At 45.0% G+C, this 20,773-nt stretch overlaps 2 protein-coding genes across 3 annotated transcripts; both read left to right on the forward strand.

Annotated features, from left to right (window-relative positions):
- Positions 1–489: 489 nt before the first annotated feature.
- dus2 (dihydrouridine synthase 2) lies at positions 490–6,072 on the forward strand. Of its 2 annotated transcripts, none has more exons than XM_080539359.1 (16): positions 490–581; positions 1,089–1,229; positions 1,337–1,382; positions 1,507–1,598; positions 1,693–1,736; positions 1,931–1,991; positions 2,372–2,419; positions 2,734–2,799; positions 2,939–3,009; positions 3,124–3,210; positions 3,464–3,632; positions 3,863–3,984; positions 4,140–4,283; positions 4,496–4,583; positions 5,209–5,282; positions 5,398–6,072. In XM_080539359.1, the coding sequence occupies exons 1-16, from the start codon at positions 576–578 to the stop codon at positions 5,666–5,668; spliced, it is 1,530 nt and encodes a 509-aa protein (XP_080395485.1). In that variant the 5' UTR covers positions 490–575; the 3' UTR covers positions 5,669–6,072. The 2 variants fall into 2 exon arrangements, with proteins under 2 accessions (XP_080395485.1, XP_080395486.1); XM_080539360.1 differs by having other exon boundaries at positions 5,215–5,282.
- An 836-nt stretch (positions 6,073–6,908) lies between these two features.
- On the forward strand, positions 6,909–19,005 carry LOC308165341 (nuclear factor of activated T-cells, cytoplasmic 3-like; the record flags this gene model as incomplete). Its single annotated transcript, XM_080539498.1, has 9 exons — positions 6,909–6,999; positions 8,492–9,632; positions 9,993–10,155; positions 11,206–11,405; positions 11,926–12,098; positions 12,544–12,684; positions 12,794–12,849; positions 14,273–15,371; positions 18,875–19,005. 9 exons carry the CDS (start codon positions 6,909–6,911, stop codon positions 19,003–19,005), a joined length of 3,195 nt encoding a protein of 1,064 aa, XP_080395624.1.
- Positions 19,006–20,773: the final 1,768 nt, after the last annotated feature.

Here is a 20,773-nt window from a genome sequence, read left to right on the forward strand (position 1 = left end):
ATATTTTCTGATTAATAAATGACACTGACTTTGGCTTTTGGACATCTGGACTTCTGGACTTGTCAGTAGGATTGGGTATTGGGGGGAACAGTATAGGAATATCGGCCGACGGCCTGTACAGGTCCAGAACGATATTCCTGCTTTGTTCCCTGCATACTCGTTTGTTTGGTACCTGTACTATATCAATGACAATAAAGACCATTCATTCATTCATACTCTGGCAGGATGGCAGGAAAGGAGATGGATAGTGACAGTATGGATGAGAAGTTTGTATGACGCAGTTTGACCTCACGAGACTGAAGAGACGCGCAATGCATTTTGGGGATTTAGTACCCCAGTAGTGTCCAGTCATGGCATACTCAAATATTTTCCCAAATCTAGTATACATACTATATTTCTCGCATACTCAAATCTACGTCATATCTAGTATGAGTAGTATGCCATTTCGAACACAGCCGATGACTGGCGCTGAGGTTTGATGACGCGACATCCAAACAGGAAGTGTATGGGCATGTGGAGATCCAGTTGTTCTTTTGCTAGTTACCTAACTCCTAACATAACATTGTCTCCCATGAATGTCGGTGAGTTATTTAAATTGTCAATAACCGTTACGTAGCTTAAATCCTAAATGTATATCTGTCACTTAAAGAGGAACAATATTATCCACCAGTCACGGACATGCGGCACGATTCACGGTTAGCAGCATGCATGTAGCTGGGTTATCCATGCATCCATGGCACTTTCAAATGTCCCGAGCGGATGAGGAAAAAAACAAAAACATTTTGCAACGTGTGTGGGGAGTCAGGGCAGTGGGCAGGCCAGATTCCGTAAATACTGTGACTTATTCAAGTATCTGGAGTAAAAACCTGATCCAAGTTCAACTGTGGTAGGTGACAAGTCGGTCCAATTCCGTGTTAAAGTGCTGTTGGATGATCCAGCTAGATGCATGCTGCAGCTGACCAGGTAGACCTTCCTCTCTCACCACTCAGGTGTACATACGGAGCAAAGGCTCGATTGGATCTCAATCCATCAACCCCTTTTGGCAACGTCGCCCAATTGCTGTTAACAACTTGTGTGTTTTTATCCAGGAGAATAAAGAAAACATCATGGCAGCAAATGGAAGACTGTGTTTCCGCAATATCACTGCCTTGGCCCCTATGGTGCGTGTTGGGACCTTACCAATGAGGCTGCTGGCTCTTGACTACGGTGCTGACGTAGTATACTGTGAGGTAAGACAGACAGGTGTGGCTGACTTGGTAACACCCAAGTAATGCATCAGTGATATTCATCATCTGGACCGTATAACCTCCTGACTTCTTAGATGTTTCTGTTCTAGGAGCTGATCGATATCAAAATGGCACAATGTCAGAGGGTGGTAAATGGTAGGTGTCTTTCCCTTTCTCCGTCACTATAAAGAATATGATACAGTTAGCTAGCTACAATTGTGGTGTGTGTGTGCGCGCACGTGCGTGTGTGTAATTGTGTATCTGCTTGTGGAATTGGCAGAGGTCTTGGAGACGGTGGATTTTGTGGCCCCAGATGACAGAGTCATGTTCAGAACCTGCCAAAAGGAGAAGGAAAAAGTGGTCTTTCAAATGGTATGTAACTTCTGTTCTTTCAATATCATTTGCATTATTAAAGTTCCATGTATTGAATGACATTATCTGACTGTCTCTTACTGTACTGTTGCAGGGAACAGCGGACCCGGACAGAGCACTGATTGTGGCGAAGCTTGTGTGAGTTGTTTGTCCTGTCCATACATAGCCTTTCTCTTCCATTCGACTTTTCTCATGCTTTTAGTATTGGTCTGTTAGGAAGGCTACTTTTTAATAATGATCAGTAAGTGTCGTTACTGATGTTAGGTACCTGATTGTACCTACTTTTTGTATTAATTTCTTTTATATATATATATATATATATATATCAAAAGGGAGAATGATGTGGCTGCCATTGACGTGAACATGGGCTGCCCTAAGGAATACTCCACTAAGGTAAGTTGTGTCTCGGCAGCCAACATTGGTATTCATTGCTCTATTTTTGTTTAGTTTAGTTTAGTTTATTTAGCACACATGAAACGGTGCAAGGAGGGAACGAAGCCCAGAAGGTTTGTACAGAGTTCCACTCCCGTCAATAGCTAAGTTTCAATATACCACAAAGAACACTTAATACATGTAAATAAGATAAAAGAAACCACAAAACAATCATATCCATGGGGAAAAATGGTAGGATAGCACAACAAAACCTGAAAAAAGACACACGGATGCATAGTTTGATCAGAACAATTCAAGAAAAGAAAAACAGAAATAAGAGCAAAAATCATGGAAAGGAATCCATGAGAGGATTTCTGCTGACTCTCTTGTACTTCCTGCAGGGTGGAATGGGGGCTGCTCTTCTCTCAGACCCTGACAAAATAGAGGCGGTGAGTAACTCTTGCTATTTCCCCACAAATAAAATAGTTGATAGTAATATAGTAAATAAATCGTTCCAATGGTTCCAATAGTTGTGGATAGGGGTGGGCATCGACGATCGATAATTGATCGATAAGGATCTTGGTCGATCACAAAATAAAACATTTGGTCGATCACAAAAAAAAAAAAAAAACGATCAATTATCGATCAATTATCGATCGTCGATGCCCACCCCTAGTTGTGGAGTGAACTCAACTCGGAGAACAGTAGTAGCTCAGTAGAAGACTGGTGACTGAAATGTGTGTTCACCTTTCTCTTATTCTAGATTCTTCGAACACTAGTACAAGGAGTATCTAAACCAGTGACATGTAAAATCAGAATCTTATCCACGGTGAGTGTTTAAAGGTGCCACAAGTGCCTTTTCTGTTACAGCAACAATAATAGATGTGACATTTCAGCCTTTTGTCCTGTGTGTAACAACTCCCACCGTTGCATGTATGAGAAAAAACGGACACTCTTGTCTCTTTCAGCTGGAAGACACGTTAAGTCTAGTCCAGAGAATTGAGAAGACTGGCGTGGCTGCTATCGGTGTCCATGGCAGGTAAAACGCCTGCTGCTTCCTGCTGTTTCTACCACGCGATAACATGCATCTAGATACGAGTGCTTGACTGTGTATAAATGCTACGTTAATCTGATGACTGCCACACATCTGTAGGTTAAAAGACGAGCGTCCGAGGCACCCTCTTCACTGTGACTACATCCAGGCTGTGGCTGCGGCCGTGTCCATCCCCGTCATCGCTAAGTGAGTCGCCGTCTCTCGGTCGTGGCTGTTTCTCTCTGCCACTGCGTGCCGATTTAGAAACCGTTTGTTTTGTTGAGGGTATTGGAATCACCCTCCCCATTGCACTGATGTCTTTCCTTAGTCCCACCAGATCTTCTGCACCTCTTTATTATGTCCTATGCCATTTGACCGTCCTGCTTTAACTCAATCACAATATTCACGTGCCTTAACTCCCTAGTGTCCTGCACTCTCTCTCTCTCTCCATCTCGTGTAGCGGAGGTTCTCTGGACATGGTGAAAGCCTATGATGACATAGAGGAGTTCCGGAAGGCGACAGGCACGTCCTCGGTGATGCTGGCCCGCGCAGCCATGTGGAACCCTTCTGTGTTCTGCAGCCGGGGCCTTCTGTCTCAGGAGGAGGTCATGGAGGAGTACATCAAATACGTACGTGTGCCAACATCCATCTGATTACACTGAACATTATACTTACTGGGTTCACAGTGCCAGACTCATAACACATTGACGATCTCATACACTGTCTACTATTATTGTGGCATGATGCCAATAGGTTTTTGAGGCAACTCCAAGTCTTTTATTCCACTATGCCTTTTAAAGATGACACAATGCAGCTAGGATAATATTCTATATGTCAACCTTTTTCCCCCCACTTGTAGGCTGTACGTTACGACAATAATGTCTACAACAGCAAGTACTGCTTGTGCCAGATACTGAGGGATAAGGTGGAGTCTCTGATGGGGAAGAAACTGCACTCAGCCCAGACCAACGCAGACATTTGGTACGCTATATCTACTTTGATTCACGATGCCACCCAAAGCACACTGAATTCAAGTTAATTAACACGAGGTTCTCGTTGACCTTCTGTTGGCGTTTAACCGCTTTAAAACATTTTATTTGTGGTAATTTGAAATTCTACGCTTCTGCGTGTTTCAGTGAGATCTTCGGAATGCAGGAATACTATGAGAAGACCCAGGCCCAGCTACAAGTCCGAAGAGAAGCCGTCCAAACCGACCACAACCACTCTGACCACCCTGTCCTAGATGGCGACGTCATCACCATGACTGTTAGATTTGAAAGGTTCGACCGAGTTCTCTTCCTCATATTTCTCCTTTTGTTTGCAGTTTTGTTTTGTTCTAAATGAACGAATCAATCTGATCTTTTAAAAAAAAAAAAATATATTGGTGACATTTACCGTCTTAAAGACGTATTAATTTTCAATGCAGATATTCGCCAGTAGGCCAGATAGTTGGGCGGGGTCCTTTCTGACTGTTGTGATGTTTGTGTGTCAGGAGGGAGTACCTGCCTGAGATCTCCCCAAAGATGTACCTGCTGGAGTGGAGCCGCAAGGAGAAACTGGACCAGCCTCACTATGAGACGGTAAGATGACGCCCCTGTTGTGTCCTGAGTCTGACACTTGGATCTTTCAAGCCTAGAATCAAAGTGCATCTTGTGTGCAGGGTTCCCACGGGTCCTTGAAATCCTTGAAAGGTTTGTGAATTTGAGAGAAAAAAAAATCAAGGTCTTAAAAGGGTTTAACCCTTTTTGAAAATAGACATGGGTCATTGAAAGTGCTTGAATTTCCTCTCTCTCTCTCTCTCTCTCTCTCTCTCTCTCTCTCTCTCTCTCTCTCTCTCTCTCTCTCTCTCTCTCTAAAACAAAAAAATATATATATTCAAAAATGTTTTACTTAACTCTTCAACTAGTAAATATGTCTCTATTGCTTAACTTTACACATATTTCACAATATATTGTTTTGCTGTGCTGTGGTAGAGAAGGCAAGAGACCATCTAGTGTTCACACATTCAAGCCTCTCTTTTTAATTGTTGTCTGTGAGCGGATAGTTCCTATTATATAAATTCTCATCTAGATCCGTCTCAAACTATGCCGTGTTTGGTCCTTGAATTTGAGGCAATTAAACTTGAAAGTCCTTGAAAGGTACTTGCATTTGATGTTTCAGAAGGTGTGGGTTATTAACAAAGTCCATTACATATTGTGTGTTCAGGTACAGCGTTCTCAAGACCGGGGTTTCCAATCCGTCGTGTCAATGGCAGGGAAACAGTACAGGTCCACCCTGTGGTGAGTTGTTGTGGTGCAAGGTGGAACGTTTCACACGTTTAACACGTTTAACCTTTGATTGGAGTACAAAGCTTCACACTCATATGTGATATTCCCCTCGTTTTTTCCTATGCAGGGAGAAGTCGAAGAAGTATGCAGAGCAGGCTGCAGCTGTAGTATGTCTGCGTGTACTCGGACTACCAGAGGGGAGAACGGGGGAAGGGTACTCCGGCTTGGTCGGCAAGAGGAAGAGGGAGAAGGCCAACAGCACACCAGGCGAGGACACGCCCGTGGAGGAGTCAGGAGACAAGAAGAGACTCTCCTCAGAAAATGTCAGAGAGCCAGAGGTAGCAAAAACAACCTGGATACCAGCAGTTCCAAACGGGGTGCAGCACAAGCCAAACTAACTGACAACTGCGCTGTATAAGGAGGACTGTGTAGAAGGAAATGAAATCAAGGCTATAGGACTACAATAAGACAGCATGCTCCATTCATGATAAGCGGTGATTGCTATGCAGGGGTCGCAGGGAGTGACACTATATGACACTATGACACTATATGTTGTCGAGCCATGTTGTCGAGTTTGAGACTTGCACAACCTGAGTTACAGTGAGTGATGAGTTATCCTACCATCTAACCGCACGGAATTGTCAAACATTCATTCAGCAGGTTATGGATGCTGTATTCTCTCCTGGATTGTTTTGTTTACAAATTATGTTTGGTGTTGGTGTGCAGAAAAATCTGTACGGCTTCTGTAAAATAACTACTCCTGATTTTTTTTCTGAATATTTAAAGTCATTTTATGAAGTGACCACATTGTCAAACAGAAGCAAATAGATTTTGGTTATATTTGGGTTATGTTGTACTATGTAAAACAAACAAGTTCTATTAAACCAGAGGAGGGCAGCACAGGAGCTGTACAAGTGTCATGAAGAGGGAAATATCATGTGTGTATTAAGATAGGAGTATTTAAAATGATCGTTTTGTTTCACATAGGGTGAGGGGGTCTTTCACATTTAGGAAAATGTGAAATGTCTCATCCTTATCAATAGCTATGTTGTTCCTGAACCTGAATCTTCCCTGTTGATTAAGGGTAAGATGAGTGTCTTAGATCCAGAATGGTTTAATTTCCCCCTTTTTAATTTAATAATTTCATTTAATCGAAACGTTGATTCTTATCATTGACTGAATGATTATTATGATTGTGTTCTCACTGGTACAGTACTCTCTTTCACCAGTACTGTACGCGGGGTGTGTTGTATATGTCCTACGTCATGAACAGAGCCGTGTGTGTGAGGCTTTGTCCGCAGTGTGGAAGTTAAGAGAGGCTTTTACCTCCCGGGTCACTGACACAAACTACGGCCAAACAACTCCGTATGCGTCCCGGAGGAGCTCAACAACTGCATCGTGACATATCAAGAGAATAATCCCCACAAATGTAGCCTTGTTCTTCTGAAGAGGAGTGGAAAACTCAGTTCGGATTCGCGTTACTAGTTTACAACTTCGCATTTGATACTTGTTGCACTGTTTGTTGTCAACACAAAAAGTGTTCGTTGCGACCGTGCGCGTTGAACGTTTCGGATCTACAGTTTTGAAGCGATCGCGACGCGACGACCCCCGAGGTTGAACCAACACTCGCCGTGTTCAATGACTACTGTCAATCGCAGCGGCAGTGAGGAGCTGGACTTCAGACTGATTTTCGCGGAGGACGAGCTGCAGCACTCGCTAGGCCCCACAGGTGAGCTTGGGACTCTTTCGCAACATTGTATTATGAATTCCAAGAATTTACACACTTTGGCCACAATGTGTCGAAATGTTGCTCGTGCCGCGTTCGATGAGTGTTTACGTGACGGGTAAACATCCCGAGATGTTTAGAGATAACAGTGAATGAGACAACGATCCATAACAATGTGTTGGAGGGTTTTACTGGTGTCTGACTGACTGACTGCAGCCTGCCACAACTAAAGCTGGAAGTTTCTGTCAAGACTGAACCAGAAGCTGTCACATTCAAAGTTTTGCAAGTTCCTTTACTCACTGATACAAGCACTTGGGAGTGTTGATTATACATGTTTTTTCTGCATTCAGATATTGCACTTCATTTCATTGTGCATTATATACTAGGTACTATGCAGTATAAATAAATGACATTTAAAAAAAATAGTAATTGCACAGTAGCCAAATACTATGTTACATGACATATTAATTGTACACCCACCGAAGCTTGATTGATGTCCATGAATTGATGATTTTTATCCATTTACCCTTATTACAAATTGAATGTGCCATTTTATAATCTGTAATAAACTCAATAACTAATTGCACTGGCACATTTGAGAGTGAAATGTGGCTCATTTTGAACTGGATATTTGTCAGCCTGAATTGATAGCAGGTTAAGTTCTAAAGCACAGGGGAATTTCAAAGGGAAATATAATATCACAGCTCAAATGTAATGTAAGAACAGTGATAACAGAGAACACAACCTGCTTTGCTAACAGCTGTCTGGTTATAGAGCTTCCTTCCTTTTTCTAACGGTTCTAAATGGCGCCCACAGCTTGGGCAACATGGTGGGCATACCCAGAGGGCCAGTGTTTCATCAGATAACATGTATATTCATTACATTCATTGGTTTTGCAAATACGTAAAGACCAAGGCAGTTGTTTTATGTGCCCCATATCAAGGCACAATCAGCCCTTTGACGTCTCACCCTTTTTGCATTTTGCATGCAGACCAGCCGTGTGTGTGTGTGCGTGTGGGCGGGTGTGTGTGTCCTGTGTGAACTGGGGTATTAATAGTAGGCTGCTGTTGCTGCACTGTTGACAGCTGTGAGCACGTACAGTTGTGCGAATTAGTTTGGCGAGTGCTGCTGATAGTCTATCACCATGCTACAGTGGCACGAGTATGATGAGGTCACTGGTCTCCCTTGCCGTTTGTAGACATCAGGAATCTTTATGACCGACATGCCTCAAGGCGTTACCATTGGGGTGACCTGTCTGTGTTAAAGGCTGGATCAGAAGAGTAGAGTAGGTGATGATAACATCAGAGTGAACTTTTGATTGTCTCTTATTATTATTATTACGTGCCCCTCTTTGGAGTCATTCAGTGACACAGGGAGTTGTTTTATGACCCTGTTTTTGTCTGTCGTGCAACGAAGACTAGACATTTTACTTTGCATTGCAAATGAACAACCTCCCCACAATTTGCTTACTGGTTCTTTTATTCGTTTGGCGTAGGTGTAGATCCTGATGACGGCACACTTTACTACACCCAGTCCTTGGTCAATCAGCCCATCAGCGAGGACTTCCAAAGTCACCACCATCCCACCATACCAGTTCTTGTCCAAACCCCCAGTAGCTACTACCCCAGCTATGAAGTCCACACCTCCAGATACAGTCCCATGGGGCACCCCAAAGCATTCGATTGCCCAAGCATCCAAATCACATCCATCGCTCCCAACCCCCACCCAGACGTGGGCACGAGCCAGGATGCGGTGCCGGTCAGAGGGGCAGAGGGGGAGTCCTCTGAGCGGTCCTGGTCCAGGGACCACCTCTACCTCTCTCTGGACCCCTGCTACAGGGACTCCACCCTCAGCCACAGCCCCTGCAGCAGCCTGTCCTCTCGGAGCTGGCTGTCCGACGTCTCGTCCTGCGAGTCCTTCTCCCACGTGTACGACGACGTGGAGGCGGAGCTGAACGAGGCGGCGGCCCGCTTCACCCTGGCCGGCGGCTCGCCTCTGGCCTCCCCCCAGGCCTCCCCCGGCTGCTCCCCGCAGGCGGCGGCGGGGGCTAACGTGGGCTTCGGAGTGGAGCTCTGGCAGCAGCAGTACCAGCACCCTCTCTGCTTCACCCAGTCTCTCTCGCCTCACCAGTCGCCGCGCCAGTCCCCCTGCCACTCCCCGCGCACCAGCGTCACAGAGGAGAACTGGCTCAACCCCCGGCCCACCTCCAGGTCGTCCTCCAGACCCACGTCGCCCTGCGGGAAGCGACGGCACTCCAGCGCGGACGTGTACGCACGCTCCCCCTCTCCTCACCGCTCCCCCAGCCCCACCCCGGGTCACTCTCCCAGGGGCAGCGTGACTGAGGACACCTGGGCGGGGATCTCCGCCGCGGTCCTGGGGCCCCTCCTGTACGGCTACCCCGAGGTGGACGTGCCGTCCAAAACCAGGAGGACGTCTGCCACCCACGTGGCGCTACTGACGGGGCTGGGAGACGGCGGGCTGGAGGAGCAGTGTGCCGCGTTGCCTTATCTGGACCCCGCCGCCGAGGACGCTGGGTCTGCGTTAAAACAGGACGACGGCCTCGCAGAGCTGTTCCTCTCAGTCCCGTCACACTTCACCTGGAACAAACCCAAACCCGGAAACGCTCCCCTCTTCAGGTTGGTCATTTGTGCCAACATTAATGCTCCGACTTCAACTTCAAACTTCAAACACAGAATACACATTCAGCCCCCCAAAAAGTAATAAGTAACGAAACCTTCCTCATTAAGTGATGAAACGTCGTAAATGTGGTAATAACTAAATTGATTGCACATCATCATCATCATCATCATCATTAGATATTCAACTATTTTGTTTCTTGAGTAGGACCATATTAAGTCAGTACGACTGAACAAGAGATGAAGAAAATACATACCTTTATAAATACATACCTTTTATGAATACATACCTTTAAGGTATTCATGGATCCTGATTTCCATACAGTTGTATATGAGAGATGTCCTGTGTTGCTACTCTAGGAGCTCGTCCTTGCCCCCTCTGGACTGGTTCCTGCCCAGCCAGTTTGGTCAGTGTGAGCTGAAGATCGAGGTGCAGCCCCGCTCTCACCACAGGGCTCACTACGAGACTGAGGGAAGTCGGGGGGCGGTGAAGGCATCCTCAGGAGGACACCCTGTGGTCAAGGTGAGGAGAAGTATGCATGTATGCAGGGAGAAGTATGCATGTATGCAGGGAGAAGTATGCATGTATGTGGGGTCACCGGCGTTCACTCTCAGTGGATGAATATAATTCTACAACACTGCAAGGTCTGAGGCTCTTGGAAGAGGGTGAACGATAAACAGAAAAATTGTGAAAAGACTCTATTTCCCTTCTGTGTAGATGTTTTAGATTAGATGTTAGCTGTTTGAAGTTGTAACCTTGAGGTACAGTATCAACTGTGTGACTTCCTGGCAGATATCAACGGAAATGCTTATGTCACATTGAATTTGCTTTAGTTAAGTGGACATGAGGTAGAACAATACCCTGTTCATTTTTTTCTACCTGAAATGTAGGTAATGTTTTTTGTTTTTATTATCAGGGATTGACCTTATTCCAACCCGACTAACCACAAGAGCAATGGAGCCTCTAATCTCATATGATTACCAAGCGAAAACATACAGACTTTTATCGACCTTGTCTAATGTAAACTACTGATATAATGCTAACTCGCAGACAAACAAGTCTGTTGTTATGACAACATCAACCTATGCCATGGCAACCAGGAGGGAGGGTTTTACGCATTCAACATGTGGAATGCTTCTCATACTTTGGTGTTACACCTTTTACTCTAAAGTGATTCACATACCAACAACCTATGATAGTCTTCCAGTATGTTAATTATTTTAGACTTACCGCTCAGAACACCACTCGGGATCCCCTAACATTTTGCGGCGTACTATTTGCTCGTGTGTACGACCATCTCTGGATCAGAGGAACAGATGCAAGCTGAGATAGGCAAAGCTTCATTAAGGCCTCACATGTAATATATACCGACTGGTTTATTTTAGGTGGGGTTCATTACATCAGTGTGAAAGCCATGCAGCTTTATATCCCCTAGTTCTATGTAACGCCACAGACAGTGTTTCCCAGAACATGATTTACGATGGACCCCTCAGACTCAATCTCAATTGTACTCCGACACAGCTTTTTAGGAATGCACAGTACGCTTTAAACGTTCTTTTGTGTCATTTTTAGCTTGTTGGATACAGTGAGAAGCCAGTCAACCTGCAGGTGTTCATTGGAACTGCAGACGAGCGCTCCATGAGGCCTCACGCCTTCTACCAGGTGCACAGAGTAACAGGGAAAACTGTGTCTACCGCTTGCCAGGAAAACATAATAAGTTGTACAAAGGTCCTGGAAATACCTCTCCTCCCAGAAAACAACATGTCTACCAGGTAATACTCATAACCATGTAGGATTTATGTCTTGAATGCTTCGCAAAGATAAAAATAAAGTATTTCAGTGATTTAACGGCTCTGTGGTTTAAATGGCTACTAGTGGGAATTCCGTTCATTTTTGAAGAATTCATAACAGATAGCCCAAAAAAAGTTATGGATTTTCAGAATCCATCACTCGAAGTCGTATTTCTCCACCTTAAAAATAGGAACTGACCAGGACTAGACGTTTTGTCATGGAAAAGTGGCCGCTTTCCATAATAGAAGAATTCAGGAAGTACTTTGTCTCTAAGAGTTCTTGAGTCAATTTCATACTGCATATCTTATACTTGTTGATAGTTTTAGGATATTCTACGTACTGTAAATAGCACAATACTATAAAACAAAAATGCCTTGAAATATGAACTTCTATCTCAACTAGTTATTGACAACTTATTGAATTACTGTCATTATTCAAATGGAAGGTTATAAGGTCAACCCTTCTAATATTGACTTTTGTTTGGTTTTACCTCCACAACAGCATTGACTGTGCAGGGATCCTGAAGCTGCGGAACTCTGATATAGAACTCAGGAAGGGGGAGACAGACATCGGGAGAAAGAACACGCGTGTGAGAGTTGCGTTCCGTGTGCATATCCCCCAGCCCAACGGCAAAGTCTTGTGTCTGCAAGCTGCATCTATTCCTGTGGAATGCTGTGAGTGTCATACATACGTACATACATACTCACCACTTTCAAAAATAAACTTCAGCAGATCATAGTTGACTGTTGTTCCTGCTGATTGCCCCCTCCCCCCCACATACACACACACACACACACACACACACACACACACACACACACATGCCCCCCCCCCCCCCATACACACGCATACACACACACACACACACACACACACACACACACACAAACACACACACACCCCGCTCTCTTTCCACACATAGGTTAGCTGATTTTGTTTCTATTTTTTTAATTTATGTATCTTCACTGTCTTTGCCGTTCTCATGTATTGTATGTATTGTTTTATGTTGACCATGAGTATTTCTGTTTATATGTTTGTTTTTATTCTTGCCGGGGCCCCTTGGCCAGACGTGTTATTGACGTGTTGTTGACGTGTTATTGACGTGTTCTTGGATCACAGCCCAGCGGTCGGCCCAGGAGCATCCCCATGTCGAGAGGTTCAGTCTGGTTAACTGTTCTGTGGCTGGAGGAGAGGAGATGGTCATCACAGGCTCCAACATCTCCCCCGAGTCCAAGGTCATCTTCCTGGAGAAAGGCCCCGGTAAGAGGCTGTCTTGGCACCTGCCTGTTTAGAATTCATATTGTAAAAGAACACCGGAAAAATGTCTTGAGTAGAGTCAGTTTGAGATGTTGTTGTTTTATCTCTCTAGATGGTCGCACACTATGGGAGGTTGATGCAAAAGTTATGCGAGACAAGAGCAATGGAGTAAGTTGGAACATTTAGACATTGTGTGCATTGTTATTTGTAATTTGTCTAAAAGTCTTACGCTTTTTTTTTTTCATCATTCCACCATGTGGTCCTAAAATACAATACAAGTCTTATATACAGTGCCCTGCGTAAGTAATGGGACAGTGAAGCATGTTTTCTTCAATCAAACAATTACTAAGAGGTTAAAGTAGAGATTCTCAGCTTTATAACATATTGGGCCGGTTTCAGAGACAAGGCTTAAGCCTAGTCCTGGACTAAATCACACTTTCAATGTAAAATCTCAATTGAAGATGTTTTTTAGTCTAGGATTAGGCTTAAGCCTTGTCTGTGAAACCGGCCCATAGTTATTTAGAAAATACATTTTTTATACATAGGGCACCAAAAATAATGGTACAGATTAATATAATGTCCAAATGAAGCATTCATGTTTAGTATTTGGTTGACAATCCTCAAACTGCCTGAAGTCTGTGACCCATTGACACTGGGTATCTTCTCTGGTAATGCTCTGCCAGGCCTGCACTGCAGCCGTCTTCAAAACATCTTGTTTTGTTTGTTTTAAGTCTTTTTGCCTAAAATCTTATCATGAGGAAATAAAATGAATGTTCAATTGGATTTAAATCTGAAGATTGACTTGGCAGACCAGAACTTTCCACTTTTTGGCCGTAAAAAACCTCCCTAGTTGCTAAGGCGGTATGTTTTGTCTCTCATTGTCTTATTACTTGATATGTATGATGAAGCACCATCCAATGAATTTGGAGGCATTTGCTTGTACTCGAGCAGACACAATGCTTCTGCTTGACCAGGTGTAGATCCTGATGACAGCTCACTTTACTACACCCAGTCCTTGGTCAACCAGCCTATCAGCGAGGACTTCCAAAGTCACCACCATCCCACCATCCACCTACTTCCTGACCATCCGTTTTGGATTTTAGGATAACTAGTGGTTTGCCCCTTGCAGTGAAGCCTCTGTAGTTGGGCTGGTGATGTAGTTGGAATATGAAACATGTTCAGCCTAATAATGACTTCCTTGACTTTCACTGTCACCTCTTTGATCCTCATGATGACAGACATGTTGAAACACACCTGACCTACCAGCGACATCAGTCAAGCCAATTGTCCCATTACTTTTGGTACCCTGAAATACGGGTATAACATTTGTATAAATGTTTTCTGAATGATGAAACCAATATGTTTACAAATACTCTCAAATAAAAGCTGGGAATATCTACTTTAACTTCATAGTTCCATAATTCCAAATTTTTGTAGTATAGATCCAAACGAGCAAATCTCCACCGTGCCATTACTTACACTGGGCTCTGTATATCCTTATAGCAAGTCTAGATTTACTTCCTGAAATCGATCATGAACAGATCTATGAACGGATGATTAATCATTTTTGACACATTCTTGTTGTTTGCAGTCCAGCATTGTGGTGGTGATCCCTCCTTACTACAGTAAGACTGTGGGCTCCGCGGTTCAGGTCCAGTTCTATGTGTGCCACGGGAAGCGGAGAAGGAGCCTGACACAGAACTTCACATACCTGGCTGGTACCACAGACTGTCCGGTCCCCTCCGCTGACCGTGCAGCCGTGTCTCCCCTGGTGAAGCAGGAGCGCAGCGACTCCGGCTATCCCTCTGGCCTTTACCCAGCCAGCTCCCAGCTGCCCTCCCCTGACCACGCCTTCCCTCAGGACAGACCCTTGTATGGTGGTTCCTCTGGACACCCGGTGCCTTGTGCTCAGCCCTCCCAGACGGCATACCCCCCCCTGGGCTCCGCGCCCCTCCAGCAGCACCCCCCACACCTCCGTGGCTGCGGTCCCAGCCTGGCCTACACACAACACCACCAGCTGATGAGTTCTATGCATACTGTCGATCCCGCGCCAGCTACTGGGACAAGGTCTCCATACCAGGCCACGCAGCCTAGCGTGCTTTACGGAGGCCAGCCCGGGAGCGCTCCCGTGAGGTCAGCCCCACCCCAGGCCAAAATGTCTGGCTCCAGCTCCCACAGGGAAGGCATGATGTACCACCAGAGTCACATTAGGCTTGGCTCCGATCCCCAGGCCCCTGGCTCCGACCTCCAGTCTACAACCAGCCGGGCCAGAGACCACACCTCCGCCCAGCTGCACTCTCTCAGCTACCACGGCGGCTCACACTCTGGCTCTACCCAGGGTGCACCGCTGCAGACCGAGCGTGGCCTAAGTTACCACCCTGCCAGGGACGCGTCTGCCTCCTACTCTCCCGGCCGTGTAGCCGACCCCCCCGCCCCCCTCACGGCCACCTCTGGAGCGCCCCCCAGGCAGCTGGGCCCCTCCCTGGGCCCCTCTCTGGGTCACTCTCTGGGCCCGTCTCTGGGTCTCAGCAGAGTCAGCCTGATCTCTGTCGACCCTCAGAAGCATCCCCCAGCAGCCCCCCACTCCCTCTTCTCAAACAGCGAGGAGAGAGTGAGTGTGAAGCAGGAGGAGGCGGAGGAGGGGCTGGCCCTAGACCCCCCAGGGCTTCAGGAGATCACACTGGACGACGGTAAGAAGCTCCTACCAACGTGCACCCGAGATCACCGATATTAGGTCCTAACCCTAGGAATGTTTTAGATCGGTCAGGAAAACCCAAGGTCCGTAAAACGAAGGGAAAGTGAAATATAAACAAAAACAAAAAACAGTGAGGTTGTTAAGTATTTAATTCTCAGAGCCCTGGAAGAGACAAAGTCAAAGTTCTGTATTCTTATGCAGAGAAGTGAGATGCTTACTACCCATGGGGCAACACTCAACACGAATACGAATTTCAAAATACGAATACTGGTTATTAGCAATAAATTAACATTCACATCTAAGGGTAGGTGGTAGTGGGCAGTGGAAAATACAATATGCATATATGTGTGACACGTTCTAATGCTTTGGTCCTCATATCGGGATCTTATGTAACGATCAGACTTTTCTTTCGAAAAATGCAAATACATTTTGCGTTGTTGAAAATCAACAACACACTGCTAGTCAACTAACACGGCTTGTTTTGTGAGCCTGCTAACAGTGTAAAGTAGTGTTATAGTTAACTAGGTAGCAGTGGGGATTACTCACCAAATCCATTGCGTTGCAGTATTTTGCATTTTGTCTTGACTAGCTAGAGTTTGTGTTGAGTGATTCTCAACAACGTTGAAACGTAGTTCCGTGTTTCAAAAGACGGGTTGATGGGTTGCCGACGTGCGGACCAAAAGGCTAGAATGTGTCATGTATGGCCACACATCCATTGCGTTGCAGTATTTTGGCTTGACTAGCTAGAGTTTGTGTTGTGATTCTCAATCTCAACAACGTTGAAACGTCGTTCCGTGTTTCAAAAGACGGGTCGATGGGTCGATGGGTTGCCGACTAGAATGTGTCATGCATGGCCACACGTTCTCTATAGTACGGATACCGACAGACCAAAAGACTAGAATGTGTCATGTATGGCCACACGTTCTCTATAGTACGGATACCGACAGATGCCATTGCACTGTGACATTCTAGGGTGCTGTCAGGGTGATGGAGCAGAAGGCTGTCAGCCTCTCACCATGCCGACCAGATTTTTTAATTAATCACCTCTCCCCGGACGCCCTGTGTTTGTCCCGACCACACAGACACGGCCCAACGTCCCCGTCACCATATGTCCACGCTGCTGTTTGTTTGCTCTCCTACAGAGCTGCATGGCTGCTGACCTGGGGCTGTGTGTGTGTGTGTGTGTGTGTGTGTGTGTGTGTGTGTGTGTGTGTGTGTGTGTGTGTGTGTGTGGGTGTGTGTGTGTGGGTGGGTGGGCATGTGTATGCGTGCTTGCGCATGTATACATCTTTCACTCGCTGTGTGTGTGTGTGTGTGTGTGTGGGTGTGTTTGTACTCACTATGATCTTATGTTAATTATAGGTATGGGTCGTGGTTGCTAGCGGAGGAGATGACGTTAGCTGTGTGCATGCAGGGTTTGTATACAGTCGTAGAGAGGAGGGAGCTAAAGATAACACACACTAATCTGCTTCAGTTACCGTAGGCCAGCTGTCGCCGTGCAGCGATGACAGGCACTCATAAGACCCCACAACCCCCCCCCTCACTACGGCTGGGAAATAAGAGCTCTGAGCTAGGTGGAAGGGTGGGAAGGGTGGAGGGGTCCTCTTTGAACTTGACTTTCACCCTGTATGGTGCCTCCAGCACTTGGTCTTAAATTAACACACAGCTTATGCCCTATGCCTATGGGAGCTGTTAGATACAAATGGATGACAGTGCCCATGCATAAGTAATGGGACAGTGAAGCGTTTCTTCTTCTTTCGACTCTGTACTTCAGAAGTTTGTACATGTTGGTTTCACCCCTTAAGAAATTACAACACTTTTTATACATAGTCCTCCGATTTCAGGATATCCAAAGTGATGGGACAATTGCTTGACACAGTAATTCTTCATTTACATTTGCATTGTAGACATTAGCGGATGCCTTTATCCAAACGCCACTTACAATATACAAGTACATTTGTGAAGTGAATCATCTATACATCAGTCATCATAAGAAAAACAAATCCATGCTAGGACCAGGGGTTAAAAGAAGAGAAGTAGAGAAACTGTACAGGGGGGTAGTGAGGATGAAGAGGTCTTCAGGAGGGACAGTTCTGGTTTGTCAGGTGTGTTCTGTCACATAATTTGTGTAGTCATAATAGAGTTGAAATCTGAAATGAGTGTCTGTCAATCTGCTATCGGTGTCTTGTCTTCATTGATGATGTAACTGCTGACGGAAGCAGCAGAATGAATTGTGAAGGGTACAGAAACATCTCCTCAGCCCAGGTACAAGTACAAAAGCCTCCAAACTCATTGGACGGCGCTTAATCATTCAGCAAGACAATGACCCGAAACATACTGCTATCGCAACCAGTACTGGCCATCTGAAGCACCGGGATAATTCCTGGAGGGCCGGTGGATCTGTGGACTGCAGGGCTGGTGGATGAGCTGATCTATCTGGACTGCAGGCCTGGTGGATGGGCTGATCTATCAGGACTGCAGGGCTGGTGGATGGGCTGATCTATCTGTGGACTGCAGGCCTGGTGGATGGGCTGATCTATGTGGACTGCAGGGCTGGTGGACGCCGACCAAAATGAGCCCCACTACTCCATCTCCCCCAGTGTGGCAGGCCCATCGGTCCATTCCACCTTGAGTTTTTTCAGAGTGGGGCAGTCCCACTCATATTTTTCTTTTTTTATTGGACAGATATAGTGAAGACAGACAGGAAAGTAAGGAGAAGAAGCGAGAGAGAGGGCATGTCAGCAGATGTCATGCCGACATGGGCATATGTGTGCACTGTAGACCGCGGTGCTAGACCACTCACAGTTTTTTCCCAGGACACTTCAGTGATTTTTGTGATTCAAGGCGACTGGTGTCCTTTTCTATTTTAGATACTGAGCTTTGATTTTTGCCATTGTATGTGATTGTGGTTGCAGTTTCTGGCCCCCCTATCTTGCATTAAGTGGTCATGGAGGCAGGGACAGGTGGAGGGGAGCTGTATCAGGTCCTGATGATTGAGCTACGAAGGACTGAGGCAGGACCGGTGCTCTATGTGTTTTTTTTATGTGCGTTGTCTTTCATCTACTCTCCAATACGGGTCAGGTTTCAAACACACCACCTTTTCATGGGGAGGCTATGAATAGATAGTGTAGAGTATATGTGGCCATTCGATCCATGTTTTTGTTGCGCTGCAGGCATATACATAGACTCGCAAACAGAGACTGGGGCATGGATGACACGCTTTGATAGCGTGCCTCCAAAATGTCTTTTCACCATTTGTATACAGTATACATGCAGTAATCTAACTATTTAATCAGACCTTAATGATTGTTGAACTTTTTTAAAGTAACATTTGGAATGGGTTAAGAATCAAAAAATATTGTATGATTCAATGTAGGCTACTGTTGAATGTGTCTTTACAGAGAAAATGCTGCTCTCAGATGGCTGAAGTAAGTCTCTGAAGTAAGAGAAAATAAGGTCATTGAAATTCCTGTGTCTGTCCATCTCTCTCTCTTGCAGTTAATGAGATCATCGACAGAGACATATCTCAGCTCAGTGGCGGCGCAGAGACGATCCAATCGGGACCGGGCCATTTGGAATGGGACCAGACCTACAGTGATGCTACTCTACCGTTCTGTGGCCTTCATTAGTTTCTACTTCCTTACTCAGGTGTTGACTGGTGCATTTGGCAATTATATAAATAAACTGTCACAGCTTAGTCCTTTTGATGAGGAAGATACGGTATGCTGCCTTAACTAGTACAACGAACCGTTGGCTGGTGATTTGCCTATGTTGAGGTTTAGTTTGTAGTGAAGTTATGCCTGTTGGTTTGTTTATTCATTTGTTTTTTGTTTGTATACATTTGTTTTTAGCTAATATACAAAAAAAATAAGTCTTTCAGGATCTTTCATATAGCTAATACCTCACTCTCATACCAAAGATATTCCTCGTTTGTCTTTTATTAAAGGGTAGAGATTGAGGCCCAGCTGTTACATGATAACAAATGTCTGTAAATATGTTAAAAATGATTTAGCTGTTTAAGTAGCCTTCGTGTCAATGAAGAGGCTGTCAGAGACTTAATGCTGTATTATTGTTGTATTTATTGGCAAAAATACATTGATTATTAATCTATTTTTGATACTCTAGTCTAGGTCTTGCATACAGTATACATAGAAGTATGGTTCTTTGGAATTTTACAGCCTGGTATTTTATGAGCATTTTGTATTTCAGGATCTTACTTTCCACAGAATGTATCTGGACTGGTAGATTGCAAATTGAAGCAGCCATATTTCGAATCAAGTTATATTTTTAAGTACAAGTTCAATTAAAAGCAAAACAAAGAAACCCCATTCTTATCTTGTGTTTGTGTAGAGTGGTAACTATGTACACTAGTGAACGCTGGTTGAGGTAGACATCGGGAGACCGGCTCATTGTATCACACTGAAGAGAAATATGAATGTTATTCCATATAATGGACTGTACTGTACACAAATATTCCTCACTGTAATAAGGCTAAATTAGATATTTACTACCAATCTACTCAGCAACAGCTGTAGAATATGAGTCAATTGAGTTTCAACCATGAGTGGTGTCATACAAAGTGTTGATGGCTCTTTTTATTGTGGGACAACATCTCAAACGGCTCTGTCATCTGGACTGCATACGACAACGACAACACTGCGGCATCACGGGAAATGTAGTTCATTATTCGGCGGATATACTAAACCCCTAACTTTTGTTGTTGTACACTTCTATCACAAATATATTGTCAGGTTTACAAGGCCACAACATACTATCGCCACGGGAGCGTGATTTGATCCGATCCCTTAATAATACATGTTGGAAATGTAGTTTCTGGGTAAAACAGTCGACAGAAACTCATTTCTAGTACTAAAAACAAAAAGGGCGGAGCGGACTGCTGCAGTCTGTCATCTGACTCAAAGTTGTCAAAGTTGGAATCACATTCCATCCCTTTTATCTTACTAAGCGTGTAACCAAGTGTTTGACTAGGCATTGATCAGGCTATTCGCCTTGAGGTTCTGCTCACGATAGTGAACGAGTCATGTTCATCTAGTCTACTGATTCACAGTGAACTTTACTACCGGCGAAACATGTTTAGTTAAGTCAAGCTAGCAGAGCTAGCCTAGTTAGCTCACAATGTGATCTAGGTTGCAAGACTGTTAGCCGACCTCCGATCGGATCGCAGCATAACAACGCACGTTTTGGGGCAATATGGCCAACACACACCAAAGAAGGTATTTTACAAGTATTTGTAAACAATGTTTATTGGCGAGAAGTGTCAAGTCAACAACATAGGTGACTGATTTACTGTGGCAACAAGCTCCGTGAAACGGTTCTTATCGCCTCCCTGCCTCCTGACGATCAATCTCATCGTTCAACATAATAATAATAATAACA

This window comes from Nansenia antarctica (genome assembly GCF_963989245.1).
Source record: "Nansenia antarctica genome assembly, chromosome: 9".
NCBI lineage: Eukaryota > Metazoa > Chordata > Actinopteri > Argentiniformes > Microstomatidae > Nansenia > Nansenia antarctica.

Coding starts and splice junctions, on each gene's coding strand:
- dus2 (XM_080539359.1), top strand. Junction 1,992..2,371: donor CTAAGGAATACTCCACTAAG/GTAAGTTGTGTC, acceptor TACTTCCTGCAG/GGTGGAATGGGGGCTGCTCT. Junction 5,283..5,397: donor CAGTACAGGTCCACCCTGTG/GTGAGTTGTTGT, acceptor TTTCCTATGCAG/GGAGAAGTCGAAGAAGTATG.